This window comes from Danio rerio, chromosome 5 (genome assembly GCF_052040795.2).
Source record: "Danio rerio strain M-AB ecotype USA chromosome 5, GRCz13ab, whole genome shotgun sequence".
NCBI lineage: Eukaryota > Metazoa > Chordata > Actinopteri > Cypriniformes > Danionidae > Danio > Danio rerio.
In genome coordinates this window covers 75,012,613-75,035,000 of record NC_141025.1, presented here as the reverse complement: position 1 = coordinate 75,035,000, position 22,388 = coordinate 75,012,613, and the positions used below count along the sequence as shown (strand labels likewise).

The window sequence follows — 22,388 nt, the reverse complement described above, 5'->3', positions numbered from 1 at the left end:
TAATACTTAATTGAATCAGACGTCTTCACACCAGACCCCAACATAAACAGGTCTCTTAGTACATTTATTCCATGGACAAAATGAAAAGCAGCATCCAAAACATCCTGAATATAACTAATTATTTATTAATTATAATTTTTTTACTATTATCTATAATAATTTTTATTTATTGAAGACACATTGTTGCTAAATCCCAATGGGAAAAGCTGAATGGAAAAAGCAAAACCGAGTGGAAAAAGTGGGCAGTTTAGTGCTCTATTACATCATGGACTGAGATTGTCTGACACAGGCATCCAATTGAATTCCCTCTTTGTTGTGTTCTGTCACATGATGCAGTTCCCCTATAGGAAGAACAGCCTTTGGCGCATGGAGCTCCACACAACACACTGTCTGTTCTTGAGCCCGAAACACTTTAATCAGCACTACGTTTTTTTATGTCACATTTGAAAGGATTTCTTTTCTGCCTGTTCTAGGAAAAAACCATTAGAAAGATTTTGATGATTGATAAAGCAGCCTTTGTAATGCATCAAAGAGACAAAGAGAGAAGTGTACATTGTTAACTTGTTTCATACAATTATTTTATTTCACAAGGAAGTATTAGATTGACCAAACAAACCATTCTGAAAACGTATCCTTTTATATATTTTTGGAGAGCGTCAAATACATCTCAGGAGCTATGTTTATTTGCAGTTTTTGTTTTTGCGAATCCACCAGAGGGTGCTGTGTACGCTTTTTCAAATCTTCATTTTCTCTCATGAGTGCCATGTAATGTAATGTGTGCAGCATCCACTTGGATGATGCGACGGCAGCCACAGGACAACATCGCCAGTGCACTCACCACACACCAGCTATAGGTGGAGTAGAGAGACAATAGCCCCTTTCATACAGTATAACCGGTAAATATCACAATACAAAATAAAGTAATCCAACATGTGCGCCTGATAGCTCCGCCTCTTCCGCCACGTGAGTAAAACTGCGGTCGCTGAGTTCGCAAAGTGTCCATCATTCCAGACTTAATTTTACCAGTCAAATGAGTGCATGATGCAGATAATTAAAGTGCACATAATACTTTTAGTTTAGTTTTCAGTGTAAACGCACTACTTGCACTATTTATGCTACAAAATAGTGTAGAATAGTGCATAAGCATGCGATTTGGGATGCACCTAATGTAACCTGCTCACCTATTCTTTAACGTAATATTTGTATTATTTACTAATTAATAACCACCTCATGTGGAACTCTGAATCTGCATCTCATTTCAGTCTGGTACTGTCCATTAGAGGTCACATTCCGGTCATGGACGCACACTTTGAGAGCCTTACTGAAAGAATCAATGAAATACGCTATTTCCCGCAAAGGCACCCCAGGGTGCTGAAATATAATTGGCTCAACTGCCATTGGGCAGGTTAAAGGAACCAAAACAAAGACAGCTGTTCCTGCATGTAACGCGCATTTGCAAAGCAGAATGTCTGACTTCAGCATTGTTTTTCAAATAAACAAGACTGTTCACTTAGCATGTTTCTTAAATATCTGCAAAGATCTATGTCAAAAACTTACATACAGCATCTTTAAATAAGTAGTTTGAATTTATTTTACATGCAAGAGATTCATAGGACGTCTTAGCACACTTTTTTGTGCAAATGCCACTGAGAAGGAGCCTTTTGGACATGCTGTATAAACAGTTAACCATGGCTGATTATAGATGCTGTTTTACTGGTGGCTCTTTTTTGCTGCGTCTGTCAAGGTTATTGCTGCACGGTCAAGTTTGTTAGCCTATACTGTCCCAAATCCTCATATATTTCCTTCCTCTCAGATAACACAAAATGACTTCTTGCTGATTTTTTTCCTTCTCTTCTCCACGTTCAGTTCAAGTTTATTTTTATAGCTCTTTTCCAATTATTACTGTTCCAAAGCAGCTTTACAAAAGGTGCACGCCATTACATTAGTCAAAATCAGAAAAGTGTTGTATAGAGGTTTGACATTATATAGTCGTACTTAAAGGTCCAATAGTGTTTTGTAGTTGTTAGTATCAGTATGTTAGTCTTCAAGGATATCTAGCTAGTGCGCTCCCAATCAGTGACAAAATTTGCGCTTAAAAGATATTAAACTGATGTAAACATGTAAAGCTTGCAATTTGTCACTTCCGCCTAAATGGATCAACCGTTTTACTCACGTCAGCTCATACTTCAGTTTCTCATCAAATCTTCTGAACAATCAAATGCTCTCTAGTACCCGACATGCCCCGCCCCCTTTAAGACGCTTCACATTTGATGCTCATTCACTCTCACTGGCAGAGCTGTGACTAAAACAACATGCTATTGGCCGCTATTTTAAAAGGGGAGGAGCGACTCTGTCCCACTCTCTCTTAGTTTTTCAGTTGAGATTACATCAAACATCGAATAAAAATGCATATTTTAAAGCACTTCAAGAGACCTTTAACCTGCAGTTATAAAGTCAGGGCTTGATTTAACCAATAAGCAAGTTAATGGGCTGGTTATGGCCCCAGAAAATCTTGGGGCCCCCTATAAATACATGGAAGTTTCTATATATTAAATAAATGCCTGCCAACACTCCCGTTTTTCCAGGGAGTCTCCCGTATTCCAGACCCATCCTCGCATCACCCTCCTGTTCTGTTACTTTTCCTGGAAAACTCCTATCATTTCAACCCCATCCCCCCCAACCTCGCAAGCAGCAACTGCCCGAAACTTGGTGCATAGTACAGTTACTTACTGTAGCTGTGTTATTGAGACACCTTACCCCCAACACCTACACAATCAACCCCCACCACCCCTTCCACCTTCCACCCTCGGTCTCCCGATGTTAATAGTCAAATGTTGGCAGGTATGATTATATATAACATAGTTCTCTATCATATTTTGTATGGTTTAGTGAGGGTCTAACAAAATGCGTATTACATTTTAAAATACATATTACATTTATGCAAATGTGTCCCCCATCCACAATCATGAAGTGACCCAGCAGCTCAGGTACAATCAGGTAAAGATTTACCTTTAAAAACAAAATAGATTATTTATAATTTTTAAATTTTAAGAAAGCAAATTAGAGGGTGGCTCGGTGGCTAGCACTGTCACCTCGTGAATGCACTGTGATGCACCGAGATATCGAATCGAATCAAATCAAATTAAATCAAAGGCATGATAATCGTAAACTGAACCGAACTGAACCGTAAGACCAGTGTAGATTCACACCTCTAGTTTATATTTACTGTCCTGTCAATTAAGGTGAAAACCCCTAAAAAATCATTATAAAAAAAAAAATTTTAAAACGTGGTAAAAATCAGGCAAGGGCTTTTCTTTTTCTGGATTGGTTTTGAAAGCGCTATCGGTTGGGTTTATGGATGCAGGAGGGTGGGTCAGACAGACAGTCGATAGCGGCCTCTAGTGGATTTACACAAGAACAGCAGGTGTGAATGGCACTTGTGATGCTGCGTTCACACCAGACGCGGCACGCGCGTGAAGCGCGAGTGATTTACATGTTAAGTCAATGCAAACGCGCGAATAGATATCCTGCAGCGCAATACGCGCGAATGGCGCGGCGTGAATGACGCAAATTGCGTGAATTGCGCGGGGCGAATTGAACGTTTTGCGCGTTTGACCCGCTTAACGAGCATTTCTCAAATTCGAAAATCTGAACTTCAGCGTACATTCGTGCCGCGTTAACCAATCAGAAGCTTGCTCTTGTGGGGGCGTGATTGTGACGTAGAACTTGTTGTCGGTGTTCCGAGGGAAATCCTCCAGCCTTCACTGACAACAGTTCATCAAACTCGGCTTGGCTCAGTCAGAAGCACCGCTGAAAGCCTCCGTCATCCAGGTTAAGTTTCTGGAGGAGTTTATGAGCTCACAGAGCTGGATGCACCTCTGAAAGGATGTAGTGGACTCAGAAACGACCCTAAACAAATTGACGCTGTTTTTCAGTCTTCATAAAGCACATAAACACTGTTATTTTCTTCATAAAATCCATGTTAGCCATTTAGCTATGAAGCTAGAGTCTTCGGGCAGACAGAAGCCCTGCCCATCACGCGAATCCGCGTCTGTTCTGAAGTGAATTTGACACGCAAATGAAGCGGGGTTTGACGCGCGAATGAAGCGAGTAAACTCAAACTTCACGCGGCTATTTACGCGCGAATATCGCAATTTATCCGCGCGTTCCGCGTCTGGTGTGAACACAGCATAAGAGAAATTTGAGATTTCAGGAAGTGTACACAGCGGCCTCTGGCAGGACTCTGGGGGAAACCAGAGCACTCGAAGGAAACCCACGGCAACACGGGAGAACATGCAAACTCCACACAGAAATGCCAACTGGCTCAGCCAAGACTTGAAATAGCGACCATCCTGCTGTAAGTCGACAGTGCTAACCACTGAGCCACTGTGCCGCCCACATCCACATTTATCAACAAAAAGAAAAGAATAGGAGGGAAAAGGAAATCTGCTAGTTTTAACAAAAAATCAGCACTCAAAGAATTGTTTTATATTCAATCAACTTAAATTTCTAAAAACAATTAATCAATTTGTGTTGGGACAGCAAGAAGGAATTATGTGGAACACAGAATTTTTTACAGTGAGGCATAAAAGTGCCTTTAGCTGAAGAAGCAACGCTCAAAATGGCTAACAAGCCGTGGATAACGGGAACCTTGTGTTTTCCCTCTCTCATCTGGCCTGTAAAGTTCTCCAGTTTTCTCCACACTCTCTCTCTCTCTCTCTCTCTCTAGCTCTTTCCATATTGCAGTCTCTCTCTTCCCAGCGTCCTTCTCTCAGTCTGTTTTTGTTTTCCAAACAAGGTTCCCTTTACAGGAAATTGTGTATTCTGGAAGCATTCAGGAAGGCAGAGAGCAGGTTTCCTGTTGAAAAAAAAAAAAAACCAAGCGGAGGGAGGAAGAGCGAAAGCGGGATGGTTGGGGGAGGATGGGTGAAAGGGGTTCAGTAAAACGCTAGAAAAAAAATAAGTGATTGGTCTCCCCTCCCCTCTGCCCTCCCTTTGACCAAAACTTCTGACATTTCGAAAATCCTCTCAACACTTCAACACCAGCAGAAATGAGCTCCTGAACAGCACCAGATGTAGACCTTGACGGATTAGACTTAGCATTGATTTTAAGTAGGTAATTTGGTGATTAGTTTTGGGTGAGTGTTTACGGGACAGCAGCAGGAGGAGGGGATGATGATGATGATGATGAAGTGACGCTGGGCGTTTACTGCGCCGCTCCAGAATTCTTCGCCCACACACCAACTCTTTTGGTGGCTTGGTCAAGATGTGAGCGGATGATTTCTTTTGTTTTGTCACTGCGGACTTCCTGATTTTTATTTTTTTTTTCCTTAAAGCACATTTTCCTCTACGTTCTGGGGCCAATGGTAGATTTTCAGGTCTGATCTGGATAAATCACTGAAGCCTGATGAAGAATAAGGCTGCCAAGCTCAAGTCCAAAAGGAAAGGAACTGACAATGCTTTCGGCTGTGACTTGAGTGAACATCTGCAGAGTTCGGGACAAGACGGTAAATTCCTCTTTTCCATACTCACTCCTCCTCTTGCCATTCATATAACGGCTGCCCCCCTTTTTTTTCCTTCTCGTAAAGTCTCTGCAGTCATAATAAGTTGACTTTATTACGATCCCGCTCCAGTCTGGGCCTCTGCGTAAACATTAGCTACGTGTAATAAACCAACACCCATTTTTAAAGAGGGTCTGCTTACTTATTTTTAGTTTATCTATTATTTTTGTGAACACTACTGCATTTGAACTGCGCAATCCACCAAATAAATCTGAAAGTTTAGCTTTGTTTAGTTGTGTTGTGGTGGTTGGATTTACAAAAAACTCAAGACAAAGCTTTTAAGGAAAATAAAGAGCAAAGGAAATGATCAGAGGAAGAGGAAGGAGAGGAGGAGATAAAAAGAGGGCTGGATTTTAAAGACACACTCTTTGTGATGTAAAAAGGCTGTGAGATGTTACAGTTGTGATATTTTAATGGGACTTTCTTCATTTGTTTAGCTTACAGACTGTATGATTTGGCTTATTGTGTGGTGTTATGATCAGGTACATCTATCTGATGCTGATATAATATCGTGTTGTTATGAATTATGGATGGATATCAAGCATAACAACAGGTTTACCTCCTTAGGCTGATCCAAAAACAGCTATTCAGATCCTTAATCGTATAATCAATGCAATTCTAATCTGGGAACAGTGTGATGTCACCCAGAGTTTGACAGATCTGTGTCAATTTTAAGCCTACACTTTACAATAAACACTCACCGGCCACTTTATTAGGTACTTCTGTCTGACTGCTTATTAACAGTTATAGGCTCACCAAAATTGGACAATTGAAGATTGTAAAAAAGTTGCCTGGTCCCGAGTCTGGATTTCTGCTGCAACATTTGAATGGTATGGTCAGAACTTGGCGTTAACAACATGAAATATGGATCCATCCTGCCTTGTATTAACAATTCAGGCTGGTGGTGGTGTAATGGTGTGGGGGATATTTTCTTGGAACACTTTGGGCCCATTAGTACCAATTGTCAATGTTACAGCCTACCTGAGTATTGTTGCTGAGCATGTCCATCCCTTTATGACCACAGCATACTCATCTTCTGATGGCTACTTTCAGCAGGATAACGCATAAAGCGTGAATCATCTCAGATTGGTTTCCTGAACATGACAATGAGTTCACTGCACTCAAATGGCCTCCACAGTCACCAGAACTCAATCCAATAGAGCACCTTTGGGATGTGGTGGAACGGGAGATTCGCATCATGGATGCGCTGCCAACAAATCTGCAGCAACTGCATGATGCTATCATGTCAATATGGAAGAAAATCTATGAGGAATATTTTCAGTACCTTGTTGAATCTATGCCACGAAGGATTAGGGCAGTTCTGAAGGCAAAAAGAAGTCCAACTCGGTACTAGTAAGGTGTACCTAATAAAGTGGCCGGTGAGTGTATATACATCTGTGTTCTGTGATGCTGCTTTTATTATGCACTATGGGAACTTAATCTTTCCTCCAACAACTTATGATGTTCAGAAGTTTGAAAAAAGTGATGTTAATGAACATTTACAATAGTTTGAAGTGAGTTGATGCTGTAAACTACAGTACTATAACCTGTTATAACCAATACTTTGGTTATTTTACAGACTTAATTCCATCTATTTTACTTGTATTTTGTTTTAAACGACTAAAATGTCATTAAAAGTCACTTTGTTAATCTGTAGAGTTGAATTTTCAACATCAAAAGACTACAGTGCAGAAATCAAGGTCGCATAATACAATTCACAACCTTAAATAAATGAAAAAAAAAAACCTGTTAATCACAAAATACAGAACCTATTATTTGACCTATTATTTTACATAAGTTATTTGACAGATTGTTTTACAGTGAATAACTTTTGTTTTCGATCTGTCTGCTAACGTTTTGACCTTTGCAGCAGGCAGAAGCATCATAAATGTGCTCTACATATTTCTAGATACTAATCATTCCTACATTGTGACAAATCAGTCATTACCCCATTGGTTTTCCTTCATATTAAAGTAATAGTTCCCCCAAAAATGAAGATTCCGCAATCCTTTGCTTGTTCCAAGCCTGTAAGACTTTCTTTCTTCAGTTAAACACAAGAAAAGATATTTTGAAGAAATTGTTGGAGGGAAACATCCATTGATTTGCATAGTGTTTTTGTTAGTTCCTACTACGGATGTCAGTGGCTGCTTTTCTTCAAACTATCAGAATATCTTGTTTTGTTTTCAACTGAAAAAAGGAAATTCATGGAGGATAGTGAATGGTAAATTCTGAGTGAAAATGTATTTTGTGGTGAATTGTACCTTTAAGTTCTCTTCCACACACCACATACACCTTTAGCTTGCGTTATAAGAGTATACATTTATTGTGACGCTATATTTCCAAAGTAACATTCATTAACCTGTTTGTCCAATTTAAAAGAAAAAACTGCATTTAAAAACACTTTCAGGAGTCAAAGAATAAAACCCAGAATACATTTACTCTTAATTCTTTAAATAATCTTGCAGGAAGATCTATTTACTCTTAAATATTTTGCATTTTTGTTTAATGGTTAAGAAATCTTATGTGGACACCAACGCCACCAAAGACAGTCTTTTACTTTAAACTCTCAGCATCTCCTTTTGGCATTGATCAAAAACAATGCATGACAACTGAATTTACTACCAGTTCAAAGCAGAACTGGCCATTGAGATGTACACTGACTTCATTCATTCATTCATTCATTTTCTTGTCGGCTTAGTCCCTTTGAAAATCTGGGGAATGAACCGCCAACTTATCCTGCAGGTTTTTATGCAGCGGATGCCTTTACAGCCGCAACCCATCTCTGGGAAACATCCACACACACACTCATACACTACGGACAATTTAGCCTACCCAATTCACCTGTACCGCATGTCTTTGGACTGTGGGGGAAACCGGAGCACCCAGAGGAAACCCACGCCAATGTAGGGAGAACATGCAAACTCCACACAGAAACGCCAACTGAGCTGAGGCTCGACCCAGCAACCTTCTTGCTGTGAGGCGACAGCACTACCTACTGCGCCACTGCTTCGCCCCTACACTGACTTCCTGTAAGTTAAAATGAGAGCTTTTCTTAGTCATCTTCCTCTCGCTTGAACAATCCTTCATTCATCCGTCCTGCTGGAGGTCGTCAAGCTGAATTTCTGAACAGTAAATGATCAGGATTTTTCCTTCACATTGTATACTGGGTATACGTGTATGTGGGAACAACATTTTTTATTTACGGTACTTATTTAATCCACATGAGGAAAAATGGCTCATATATCATTCTATTTATTATTATTTTAATTGTATATTTCAGTGTAGAAATTCATACGTCCTGCGAGAATATGGTCAAAGTGAGGTTATGGAATATACCAACACAGACTTTTTAAATAGTGTGGAAGTGAGGAAAATAAGTATTGAATGCATGACCATTTTTCTCAGATAACATATTTCTAAAGGTGTTGTTGACTGGAAATCTTCACCAGATGTTGATAACAACCAAAGTAATTCTTATATGAAAAGAAAACAATACAAAATCAGTTTTACAAATGAAGTTATTTGTAATAAAATGAAATGATAAAGGAAAAAATACTGAACACATGAAGAAAGGGAGGTGTAGAAAGGCATGGAAAGCCCAGACAGCAGCTGAAATCTCTCAGTAGTTCTTCAGAAACTCTCTGCCCTTACTCATTCATCATTAATTTTCTTGTCGGCTTAGTTTCGTTCATTAATCCACAGCGGAATGAACCACCAACTTATCCAGAAAGTTTTTAGGCAGCGGATGCCCTTCCAGCCGCAACTCATCTCTGGGAAACATCCACACACACATTCACAACGGACAATTTAGCCTTTCACCTGTACCGCATGTCTTTGGACTGTGGGGGAAACTGGAGCACCCAGAGGAAACCCACGCGAACGCAGGGTGAACATGCAAACTCCACACAGAAACGCCAACTGAGCGGAGGCTCGACCCAGCAACCTTCTTGCTGTGAGGTGACAGCACTACCTACTGCGCCACTGCTCCGCTCTGCCCTTACTCAGTGTAAATAAACACCAGCTGCTTCAGTCAAACATCTACATTAGCAGGAGGATGAAGATGAAACCAGGGTGGACATTACAGCAAGACAATGATCCAAAACACAGCCAAGGAAACTCTCAGATGCTTTCAGAGAAAGAAAATCAAGCTGTAGAATGGCCTAGCCAATCCCCTGAGCTGAATTTAACAGAAAATACAAATTAAAGTTCAGATTTGATAGACGAGACCCACAGAACTATCAATGTTTTGACACTCTGTTGATGTCTGTGATAAACTCACACCTGAGCAATACATGTGACTTCATTCTCCATATGAGAGCTTTAAGCTGCCGACACCAAAGAAAGCTTTTTATATAAAGTATTAAATACCTTCAGTAGTTCAGTAATGTTTATGTATGTGTTGTTTGAGTTTTTACCAAAATCTAGTTCAATCCCATGTCAACAGCTCATGCATAATGTTCAATGTTCATGCATGATTAGACACTTTTTGAGTTGACTTGCTTCATTTGCGCATGAAATTCACTTCACAACAGATGCTAAATCACTACAGTTTTGTTACAAAATGGCTGGCATGGATTTTGTTGTGAGGTTAGCTGCGCGTTATGCACTATGGAAGTTATCGACTAGTACGGCTTTCTGTCTAGATCAGGGGTCTCAAACTCGCGGCCCTCAGTGCAATTTTTTGTGGCCCGCGCCGACCGCTGTACACTGACAGAATCAGCGGAGCGGGGAGAGAGAGCGCTCCCCGCTCCGCTGATTCTATCCGTACACAGCGGTCACTGGCATTCCCCGCCCGCCGTGTAAACAAAGGGGCGGGGATGCCGGTGACGTCACCACGCACCCCGCCCCTTTGTTAGACGCTGTGACGGGCGGGAAGTGTTTAGGAGGGAACTCGCGCCGGCCAGAACCAAGATAAGCTGTTCCCGCCCCTGCCTGCCACTTAGCTACCTATCTGCAGCCTGCCACCTACCTAGCTACAGCCTGCATCTTATATATATTATAGGTAGATACAGACTGATGTGACTGGAGTGGGGTGGGGGTGTTTTATTTATACATATATACGCCTTTTTTTAGGTGAGGGAATGGAAGTTTGGAGTGAGTTCCCCCACTTTTTTCCCTAGGACTTCAATAAGTCAAAGTACAGGTCTAGACTTAATGATGATCATCCTCAAGCCATACTGAGGGTCTCAACTGCTTCCGCTCTAAAGCCAAATGTGGTTCAGATTTGTGAGAAGAAGCGCTGTCAAGTCTCTGGCAGCAAGAAGTAGGCAAAAGATGCCATGTTCAGAAGAACTGTTCATAATCTTCACTCAATGTTCTATTAATGTTCAGGACACTTCATGTTCAGAAGAAATAATTAAAACTGTTAATAATGACATTTGATCCCTTATGCGGCCCAGCCTCACCCAGACTTTGCCTCCTGCGGCCCCCAGGTAAATTGAGTTTGAGACCCCTGGTCTAGATCCATCATGTCTTCACAGTTTCACCAACTGAATCTCGGCCATTGCAAGTGCAAACTCTTGATTTTGAAAACTCAAGTGATTCATGCAAATTACGTGTTACGTGGATGCCAAACGGCAAAACTCTTAATTTGCGTCATGTTATTTGTTCGAATTGCATCATTTGCGCCATCTCATTGGTGTGAACCATGCTGAATGCACCATTCGACTACATTTTCGTAAAAACTTGTATTTGATTGCAGTATTTTAGCTAATATGAACACTAGGGGGCGGTGTGATCACAAGTTATGTTCCTTTTCACACTAATGATATTTACAGGGACATATTAGGACCCGTTTCCACTGAGAGGTATGGTACGTTACAGGTCGGTGTGGGTCACCTTTATCAAGCTTGCTTTCCCACTGCCAAAAGGCTACCCTTTTGGTGGGTGTGGTGTCCGACAGAAAGTTTCAGACGATGTAATTTTTACTTGAGGAAATGTCACAGTAAAACCGTACAGGTCGTTCACATATCATACAAGAAGCATTTCTTACAAAACAAAGGCTTTACACACATAAATACTTGTGTATAAATGTTTATTACTTACCTTTTTATGAACATAATTTGATTATAGCTGCAGATCAATGACAGTGCTAAATAGCCTACTATAATGTCTGCGATTATATAAAATAAATAAATAAATAAATGCAACATATTTGAACTCATACAGACCCTTACAGTCTTCAATATGTTACCAATTACAGACAATCTACACACAGCAGACATTTAGTCCTTATTTGGGTTCAAAAACAACACACAACGTAGCCCACAGTCAGAGAAAACCTCGCATATGCCTTCATAATTTTTTAGCAGCACATGTAACCTCTGGGGGACAAGTAAATCTGTCATTCAGAGTTCATAATAGTCCAGAAGGTGATGATAATAGTTAAACATGGCAGTTTGTTGATGTTTTAGATCGCAGAAGCATCATTTGCTGCTTTTTTTCCCGGCTTCTTTTTTGTGATTTCTGACAGGATCAGATATCCGAGCACTTCAATGATCATGCGCATGTTATTAATATGAGCTCAAAAGCAAAGTCCCTTTGAGGCAAGTCATTTTACTCTGCGGCCATCTTTGAAACGCCTCTCGGGCAGTATTCCCGGGCATTCTGTTTGAATAGGGAAACATCAAATTCTCCAAAACTATTAGCCAAGTTTACGATTAAATTCCGTATTACGAATGACCAATAAAATGAAACGACTGTCTATTTAGTTTCACTTCTAAATGTTCCTATCACACAAAATCTGCAGTAGTGCACGTCTGGTCCAAGCCCCTCCCCCAGAGAATTGTCATTCTATAGCGATCGCTAATTGGCTACTGTACTGGAAGGCAGGCTTTATTCACCATATAACGATTGCTGATTGGCTCCTGTACTAGAAGGCGGGTCTTCATTTGCCATATTGGCAGTTACACATTTCCCCATTTCAAAGTATACGAGTGCCATGTGTTGTATATTTTTTAGTCTTTGTCGAAAGTTTGTAATTTCAAATATAGACGCGCTGCGAGCTCTCTGGAGAACGTAAAACAACAACAGGACACAGCAGATTTCATTCTTCTTGGCTTTGTGGCTGTGCATTAAGATGATGTCAAGGTTTGTTTGAGCTTGGGTCGACCATGGCTTGTTATTATATGTATATATTATTACGGTGTAATGTCTCGGCTGTGTTTTTAAAAATGGTGCTTCCTTTGTTTTCATTCTCCTGCTTCTGCGTGTGACGTATTTCTGTGAACCAATAGTGTTCAGCTGTGCGTCTTGCTCTGCATTATGGTACCCTTTGGGCCAGTTGGTACCCTTTGCAAAGGGTGACCAAAAAAGTGGTACGATATGCTCTTAGGTACCCTTTAACAGTGGAAACGGCCATAAAAGCGTACCGAACCGTACCCTATTTTAGCACTTAGTGGAAACAGGCCATTTTAGGTACCCTTTAACAGTTGAAACAGCCATAAAAATGTACCGAACCATACCACACCGTACCGTACCACTCAGAAATAAAGGATTATTTTGGTCAGTTTTGTTCAGCTCAACACTACAAATCATCTTAAGAGTGTCCAAGATTTCGAGAGGGTGCTCGCTGCAGAGCCATTTGAGCAGAGCTGAGTTCCAGCGAGGGGGAGCATGAGCTCTCGCTCCTCCTCCTGTAAGCTGTTTTAATGCGTACACCAACCCCACCCCGAACCCTACCCCCAGTGACATCACTCTTAGAAGAAGTGTAAAAAAGGTGGAGCTCAAGCTCAAGCTCCCCCTCGCTGGAGCTCAGCTCGCCCAAATGGCTCTGCAGCGAGCACCACTTGAGATTTCTCACTTTGTTTGGTTTTGTTTGTTGTATTTGTAATGTAAAATCAAGGTATAACTACATGGTCATAGTGCACTTTTCTCTTACATCTGATTTTGAAACACTATTGCTTGGGTTTAGGTCAGTGGTTCAGTGCTGCAAAACGGATGTATATCTGAAACATACAGCAAAACATACCCCAAGTAATGTAATTCAAAAACGCAAAAAATGTAGGCAGCGCCCTCTAGTGGATGTGTCATCTGAAACGTGCATCAAAATGTAAAAATGTAGGCTGAGGCATGTATTTACAATGAGCCTGGGCTACACACAGTAAAAAATGCAGGGTTCCACACAATTCCTTCATGTCCTCCCAACACAAATCGATTAAGTAAACTTTATCATTTTTTCAAATTTAAGTGGATTAAACTTAAAATGATTAAATTGTCACAAAATATCAAGAATTGTTTCAACTCATTTTGAATAAGTAGATCGATCAAGCAGTAAAAGTATTTTTTGAGTGCAGTTTGTGCCGTATTAAATCATTATGCTAAGGGGAAATCTCTGTAAAACATGGCAACCCAACGTGTGTATGTGCAGAGTTTCATTTACTCTGAGCTGGTCTCTCTTTAGTGTTTTTAAAATGTTGTTTCATGCAATGTTCTGTCATGCACATTTGGGTGAAGTCTCTGTGCTTCAGTTTTTAGAAAAGCTCAGATAAAGAAAAAGCAATGGTTGACAACCTCAGATGCAGAATGGTTCATTTTCCCCCTTTAGCAAGAGAGATTTGTGTTATTTTACATCATTTGGAGTATGCTTTTATAGCGGACCCCATGAATAGGCATGCTTTAAATTGTCATCCAAATGGATCATGACCCAGTGAAGTGCCTGGCAGTTCATTTTGTGAATAAAGTATTTTAATTAATACATTTTGAGCCTATTTACCACATCTTTCAAGCAATGGAACTCGAAGTAGTCCTTCATTGAATCTCCGCCTGTAACAAGAACAAAACATTGCTGAAAACATCATCCATTAAATGATTTTAATGATTTCTTTTTGGTAAAGTAATGAAATAAATTGTATGATGTGGCCTGGCATGTGAAGCTATGGTGTTCACGAGGGCAAGATGAGTTAAACTCTGTTGCTTGTGTTTTTTTTTTTTAGAGATCCATCTTTCTAGACCACCTTGAAGAATCAATCTCAGAAAGACAACAGTACACAGAATTGATTTTTGGGAACACACTTTTGAGCACAATCTCATTTAAATTTAAAGCGACAGTCACCAAAACTGCAATTTAGACCGTTAGCATCTTGTTTAAAAAATGACTAAAAAGTTTAGATTATCGGGTGACAAAAACTGAAACTTTCTGAAAACTCTGGTCAGGCTAAAGATATTCCACTCTGGGTACACTATGGTTGTATGGACACTAAGACCATAAGCATCTCGCTTCAAAATGTCCGGTGTTTTGATAATTTTTCTATTTAAAGCTTGGTTATATGAAGAAATTATTATTTATTATAGTTACATAATGCACTAAAGCTCTGTACACATGGACACGGCTGTTTTCATCCACACTTTTTATATGACTGAAACTCAAACTTTCTGAAAACTCCAACCAGGGTGAAGATTTTCCAAAGCTCGGTACATTGTGGTGTTGTGCACTATAACCAGAGTTTTTGCCTCATGATGTTTCTCTTTTCTGATTGGCCTACTCAGCTGGGTTCACACCAAACGCTGAAGACACGACTGAGGCAAATTCTGCATGTTTGTGGAGCTCTTGAGTTTTGGAAATAGACTTTGTTGGTTGATTGGTTGTTATTCTGCATGTTTGCAGAGCTCTTGACTATTGAAAATAGACTTTGATGGCTTATTTGTTGTTAGTTTTAGCATTTCTGAATCCATTCAGTCGATCTCTGAGTCTAGCAGGAGCACATAGCTTAGCATAAATCATTGTATCAGATTAGACCATTAGCATCTCACTCGAAAATGTCCAGTGTTTTGATAATTTTTCTATTTAAAGCGTGACTATTTTTAGTTACATAATGCACTAAAGCTCTGTCCAAATGAACACGGCTATTTTTATTTGCACATTTTACATGGTTTCACTGTTTGGTGACTGAAACTGAAACGTTCTAAAAACTCCGGCCAGGGTTAAGATTTTCCAAAACTCGGTACAGTGTGATGTTGTAGACAAAATAACCGGAGTTTTCATATCATGACGTTATCTTTTTTCTGATTGGCCAACTCGGCTGGGTTCAAGCCAAGCGATGAAGACACGACTGAGGCAAATTCTGCCTGTTTGTGGAGCTCTTGAGTATTGAAAACAGACTTTGATGGTTGATTTGTTGTTAGTTTTAGCATTTTTTTTAATCCATTCAGTCGATCACCCAGTCTGGCTGGAGCTCTTTTAGCTTAGCTTAGCATAAATCATTGAATCAGATTAGACCATTAGCCTCTCCTTTGAAAATGTCCAGTGTTTTGAGCATTTTTCTATTTAAAGCTTGACTATTCTGTAGTTCTATCATGCACTAAAGCTCTGTCCACATGAACACCGCTGTTTTCATCTGCACTTTTTATACATGGTTTTGCAGTTTGTCCACACAAAACTGAGTATCGGGTGACTGAAACTCAAACTTTCTGAAAACTCTGGCCAGGGTGAAAATTTTCCAAAGCTTGGTACAGTGTGGTGTTGTGGACACTATAACTAGAGTTTTAGCCTCATGACGTTTTCTCTTTTCTTATTGGCCAATTTGGCTGGGTTCACGTCAAACGCTGAAGACACGACTGAGGCAAATTCTGCATGTTTGTGGAGCTCTTGAGTTTTGGAAATAGACTTTGTTGGTTGATTGTTTGTTATTCATTCATGTTTGCAGAGCTCTTGACTATTGAAAATAGACTTTGATGGCTTATTTGTTGTTAGTTTTAGCATTTCTAAATCCATTCAATCGATCTCTCTGTCTAGTGGGAGCACTTTTAGCTTAGCTTAGCATAAATCATTGTATCAGATTAGACCAATAGCATCTCACTCGAAAATGTCCAGTGTTTTGATCATTTGTCTATTTAAAGCTTAACCCTTCTATAGTTACGTAATGCACTAAAGCTCTGTCCACATGAACACGGCTATTTTTATCTGCACATTTTATACATGATTTCGCTGTTTGTCCACACAAGAATTTAATGACTTAAACTGAAACTTCCTGAAAACTGGCCAGAGTGAAAATTTTCCAAAGCTCGATACAATGTGGTGTTGTGCACTATAACCAGAGTTTTGGCCTCATGACATTTTCTCTTTTCTGATTGGCCAACTCGGCTGGGTTCACACCAAACGCTAAAGATTTGACTAAGGCACATTCGGCACGTTTGTGGAGCTTATGAGTTTTGGAAATAGACTTTGTTGGTTGATTGGTTGTTATTCTGCATGTTTACGGAGCTCTTGACTATTGGAAATAGACTTTGATGGCATTTTTGTTGTTAGTTTTAGCATTTTTAATCCATTCAGTTGATCTCCAGTTCTGGCGGGAGCACTTTTAGCTTAGCTTAGCATAGATCATTGAATCGGATTAGACCATTAGCATCTCGCTTGAAAATGTCCAGTGTTTTTGAGCATTTCTATTTAAAGCTTGACTATTCTATTGTCCCATCATGCACTAAAGCTCTGTCTGTCTCGGAAGATGCGAATGAGGCAAATTCTGCACATTTGCGGAGCTTTTAAGTATTGGAAATAGACTTTGATGGTTGGTGGGTTGATAGTTTAAGCATTTTTTAATCCAATCAACCAATCTTCGGGTCTGGCAGGAGCTCTTTTAGCTTAGCATAAATCATTGAATTGGATTAGACCATTAGCGTCTCGATCGAAAGTGAAAGAGTTTTGATAATTGTCCTATTTAAAGCTTGATTATTCAATAGGTAAATCATGCAAACTTGAAAATAAAAGTTGCAATATAAAAAAACGTACACATAAAGTTATATTATACAGTTATAAGTAACACATCGGTTTAAGTCACAATTAACTACTGGCTTATTAAGAAATGATTTGTTTCTTAGTAATTATAGTGTAAATCTAATTTTAAATCCCTAATCCAATATCTAAACACAACTACAATCGTAATGACTATATATAAGCAGTTAACTAATAGTTTATTGAGCTTAATGGTTTGTTAACATCATGAATTGTACATTAAAATAAAGCGTGACCCATTTATATAATATTGGACAAGTAATTTGGAAAACGTGGTAAAGACAGAAAAGCCCCTTTATATATAGCATTTGTTTTTCATGATAGAAAGGAGGAGATGAAATGACTATCACACCAAAAAAACTGGCTGCTAAACACGCAGTTGTTAAAATCCCATAATGAAGATGTCTGTTTAGTGTCCTGTAAACAAAGCCGCAACTTTAAAGCTTGAAGCTATCATGGCTGAAGGTATGGTTAGGAAGTGATGGAGCTGGGTGGGAGCTTTTCCAAAGGACTTTTAGAATAAGAGGAAGTGTCATAAGTAATACCAGCTGCAAGGCCTGGGTGTGTCAGGTTTCCTCTGAAACAAACAAACCATTTTTAACTTCCTGCCCAGGCCCACCTTCCCCACAATAAGCCTGACAGGATGAAGGAAGGACGGTGTAATAGTACTGTAGTCTACATGAGACTCATACTGGAGCAAAACGAGAGAAAACAAATCTGCATTACTGTCAAACACGAGTATTTACTTACAATGTGGTCACACTTTCCAATAAGGTTGGATTAGTTCATGGATTTACTAACATGAACAAACAATCAACATTATATTTGTTAGACTTTGTCACAGTTTTACAGTTATTTACTGTAAAAATGCCCAGTAAATTACCACATACATTCTTTAGTTCACTACTGAGCTATACACTCCATTGTGGGTCATTTTAAAACTTTTACAGTAACTTTACTGCATATTAGAAATTGACGGTATTCTACAGTAATCAAAGAAATTGTATCAAAGCATGTGTTTTAAATAGATTGATAAGTGAATATGACTTTTTGTAGACCATTTAAAATGGATATAATAACAATAAGTTATAAAAATACTGTAAGAAATTTGCGGTATTCTACTGTAATCAAAGAAATTGTTTTACAAAATGTATTTTTAATAGATTGATGAGTGAAAATGACTTTTTGTAGACCATGTAAAATGGATATAATAACAATAAGTTATAAAGATACTGTAAGAAATTTGTGGTATTCTACTGTAATCAAAGAAATTGTATTGCAAAATGTATTTTAAATAGATTAATAAGAGAAAATGACTTTCACAAACCATTTAAAATGGATATAATAACAATGTTATTAAAATACTGTAAGAAATTTGCGGGATTCTACTATAATCAAAGAAATTGTTACACAAAATGTATTTTAAATAGACCGTTGTATAAAAAATTGCTTTCGTAGACCATCTAAAATTGATTTAATAACAATAAGTTATAAAAATAAGACATTTGTGGTATTCTACTGTAATCAAGGTAATTGTATCTTAAAATATATTTTAAATAGACTGATGAATGAAAATGCCTTTCGTAGACCATTTAAAATGGATATAATAACAATAAGTTATAAAGATACTGTAAGAAGTTTGCGGTATTCAACTGTAATCAAAGAAATTGTATCGCAAAATGTATTTTAAATAGATTGATGAGAGAAAATGACTTTCGTAGACCATTTAAAATTGATTTAATAACAATACGTTATAAAAATACTGTAAGAAGTTTGCGGTATTCAACTGTAATCAAAGAAATTTGATCACAAAATGTATTTTAAATAGATTAATGAATGAAAAGGACTTTTGTAGACCCTTTAAAATTTATATAAAAACAATAAGTTATAAAAAATAGTGTAAGAAATTTGCAGTATTTTACTGTAATCAAAGTAATTGTTTCACAAAATGTATTTTAAATAGATTGATACGTGAAAATGACTTTTTGTAGACCATTTAAAATGGATATAATAACAATAAGTTATAAAAAATACTGTTAGACATGATCTCGTCATCTTTTTGGAATTTAGTTAAATTAAATTCAATAGTAAATACAAAAAAAATAAAGGTTTTGTACTATTAGTGTAAAACGTAAATGAATTACTGTAAAGGTGCTGTAAAAATTGTCATACTGTAAAATTCAATATGGTAATATAAGTTGCGGTGAGGCCATTTTACTGTCAAATGAAATTGCGGCAGGGCTCTGCTACTGTAAAACACATTTACATGTAATTTACTGTAAAGAGGCAATTGCAGTAACTTGCTGGAAACTGTGCTGCCATTTAGTTACCTCAAAAATACAATAAAATATCTAACAGTGTACAGTATTTGTTCATCTTTGTTGACATTACACTGTAAAAATGCTTTTACATTTTTTTTTACATGTAAAAACAAATCATAATGCAAAATTGGAGATCCTTGAATGCACATTCCACTAATGCTTATGCTAATAACTTTTCAACTGTAAGGTTCAAATTCCTGAGCTCATTTAGATTTTACACATTTCATATTTTAGTTAATATAAATATATTTTGGAGATTTCAAACTCATCTCAGACATTTTAACAGATAAAACCCCAAGCTGGTCACTTTGTTATGATACATCTACTTTCTTTTAGCAAGGTAATACACACACACACACACACACACACACACTCAAGCACACACACACACACACACACACACACACACACACACACACACACACATACTTGTACAGCTATCTCCATAAGGACTTCATATAAACGTAATGATATTTACTGTATATGATATCCCCCTAAACCCAAACTTTACAGAAAACAATCTGCATTTTTAAATTTAATCATCAAATTACTTAAGTATGTATGACTTATGAGTCATTTTCCCACAAATGTCCACACAAGGTCAAAATTTACTGTTATTGCTATACTTGCGGACACATTTGGTCCTCACAATGTAAGTAATACAAGGCACACACACAAATTATGTTTTTATAATACTCTCAGGACGCTTTTAGAGAATTTGTCCAATCTGAACAAAGTATCTGAAATCATAACCAGAGGTGGATTTCCTGTACAATGACGTAACCACGGACTCATTGCATTGTTAAAGAATTTAACCAGCTAGTCGTGACTGTTTCATGATTAATCTTCAAAACTGGCACTTATTTCCTTTGGGTGCAGAATTTCACCTATTGCTTGAAATATGTTGAAACTTCAAATGTTGAAATATGTCCAAAATACTTGGCTAATAATACTTTTGGGAAAAGCATGGCTAGTTTCTATCCTATAGGGAGGATGTTGAAATGTTTTTGCATGCCAAGAGAATGCCTTCAAATCAGCGCATTCATCTGTGTGTGAGTGAATCTGTGGAATTTACAGCACATTTGGCACTTAAAATATCTGTTAATTAACAGTTTCCATATTGTGTGTTCTTTTCGTTTATGTAAGGTTGTGAATTGCATTATGGGATGTTGATCTCTGCTCTGTCGACTTTTGATGTTGAAAATTAAACTCTATAGTTTAACAAAATTACTTTTATTGACCTTTCAGTTGTTTGAAATAATATAATGTATAAGAAATTATAATTTAGAGACAAAATAAATCTGTAAAATAACAAAGGTAATATAATTAATATATATATATAATTATATAAATAGTTAATACAAGGCTTTTGTAGAGTAATATACAACACCAACCCAGTCAATATATCACTTTCAACTATCAAAAATGTTCATAAAAGTCACTTTTTCAAGCTTTTCAAGGTTAAAAGTTGTTGGATGGAAGATCAAGGTCTTGTAATGCAATTCGATAGCATAAATAAATGGGAAAAAATAAAAAGATGAATCACAAAATAAGAAAAACGGCTAATTTAGGGATATTTTTGGACAGTGTAAGGGTTCAAATTAAGGACACATGCAGCGCTCAACACAACAAAACATGACAATGGCTTTGACTGCAGTGTAGTTTGTCCAAGTGAACTCAAAATTGGCATGCAGCGTCTGTTATTGTTCGTGATGATGGTTGTGTATCTTGAGAAGCATTTTGATGGCCCCATTTTTATGGCAAGATGTCAAAAAAAAAAGATAATCAGAAAATATCTGATTTATTATTTTTTTGCCCAAATGTGTTAAAGTGTAATCTTTGTTTTGGTTTATTTACTAACTAACATCATTTATGTTTATTATTTGAAGAGTTACTTCAGCCAAAAATGAAAATACTCACCTATAATGAAGCTCTTTTGAAGAAAGCTGGAAACCTGCAACCACTGACTTGCAAAGTAGGAAGACAAATACTGTAGAAGTCAATGGTTACAGGTTTTCAGCATTCTTTAAAATATCTTCTTTTGTGTTAAGCAAAAGAAAGAAACTCATAAAGGTTTAGAAACACTTGGAGTCGAGCAAATGTTTTGATGTGTATTTGATATTCCTCTGAACTATTTGCAAATCATTCATTCATTCATTCATTCATTCATTTTACTTCAGCTTAGTTGCTTTATTTATCAGGGGTCGCCACAGCGGAATGAACCACCAATTTATCCAGCATATGTTTTACACATGTATTTTTTCCTGATGATATTTAGAAGCATTTCAGCATTGATGCCAAGCTCCAAAAAACACCAACAACAGCAAAACAACATCATAAAAGTCTAGACAACTCGAGTGCTTTAATCCAAGGCTTCTGAAGCCAAAATAGAGCTTTGTCTGAAGAGAACAAAATGATATTTACAGTAAATCTGAAAAACAGCACTCAAGAATCATTCAAGACTTCCAGGCACCTCAGATTTTTAGTAATTCTTTTATTTACTCCTTCAAGTCGTTCCATACTCTTAACAAACTTCTGAAAACAAACTGTCGCTCCACTGGTAGTCTGTTCAGCCAAAACACAAATTGGGACAATAGATCTATATGAATCTGGTGGATTAATCTTCTACTCTATTAACTGAGTCTACTTGATCATAATATGAGGAAAATATGCTATTTAGGCTTTTATTAAAGGGTTAGTTTCACCCAAAAATGAAAATTCTGTCATAAATTTCTCACCCTCATGTTGTTCATAAAACCCAAATTAAGATATTTTAGA

General features: G+C 37.8%; 2 protein-coding genes across 3 annotated transcripts in view; both read left to right on the top strand.

The window, feature by feature from the left end:
- eif4e1b (eukaryotic translation initiation factor 4E family member 1B) overlaps positions 1 to 22,388 on the top strand; it is a 109,951-nt gene that overhangs the window by 75,138 nt on the left and 12,425 nt on the right. The gene's annotated exons all lie outside the window — the stretch shown is intronic.
- Positions 5,011 to 22,388, top strand: part of arhgap31 (Rho GTPase activating protein 31) — a 54,723-nt gene continuing 37,345 nt past the window's right edge. For both annotated transcript variants that reach the window (XM_087254320.1, XM_087254319.1), the window contains exon 1: positions 5,011 to 5,507. In XM_087254320.1, the coding sequence (XP_087110446.1) occupies positions 5,408 to 5,507 (100 nt within the window). In that variant the 5' untranslated portion in view covers positions 5,011 to 5,407. The remainder of the gene's footprint in view (positions 5,508 to 22,388) is intronic.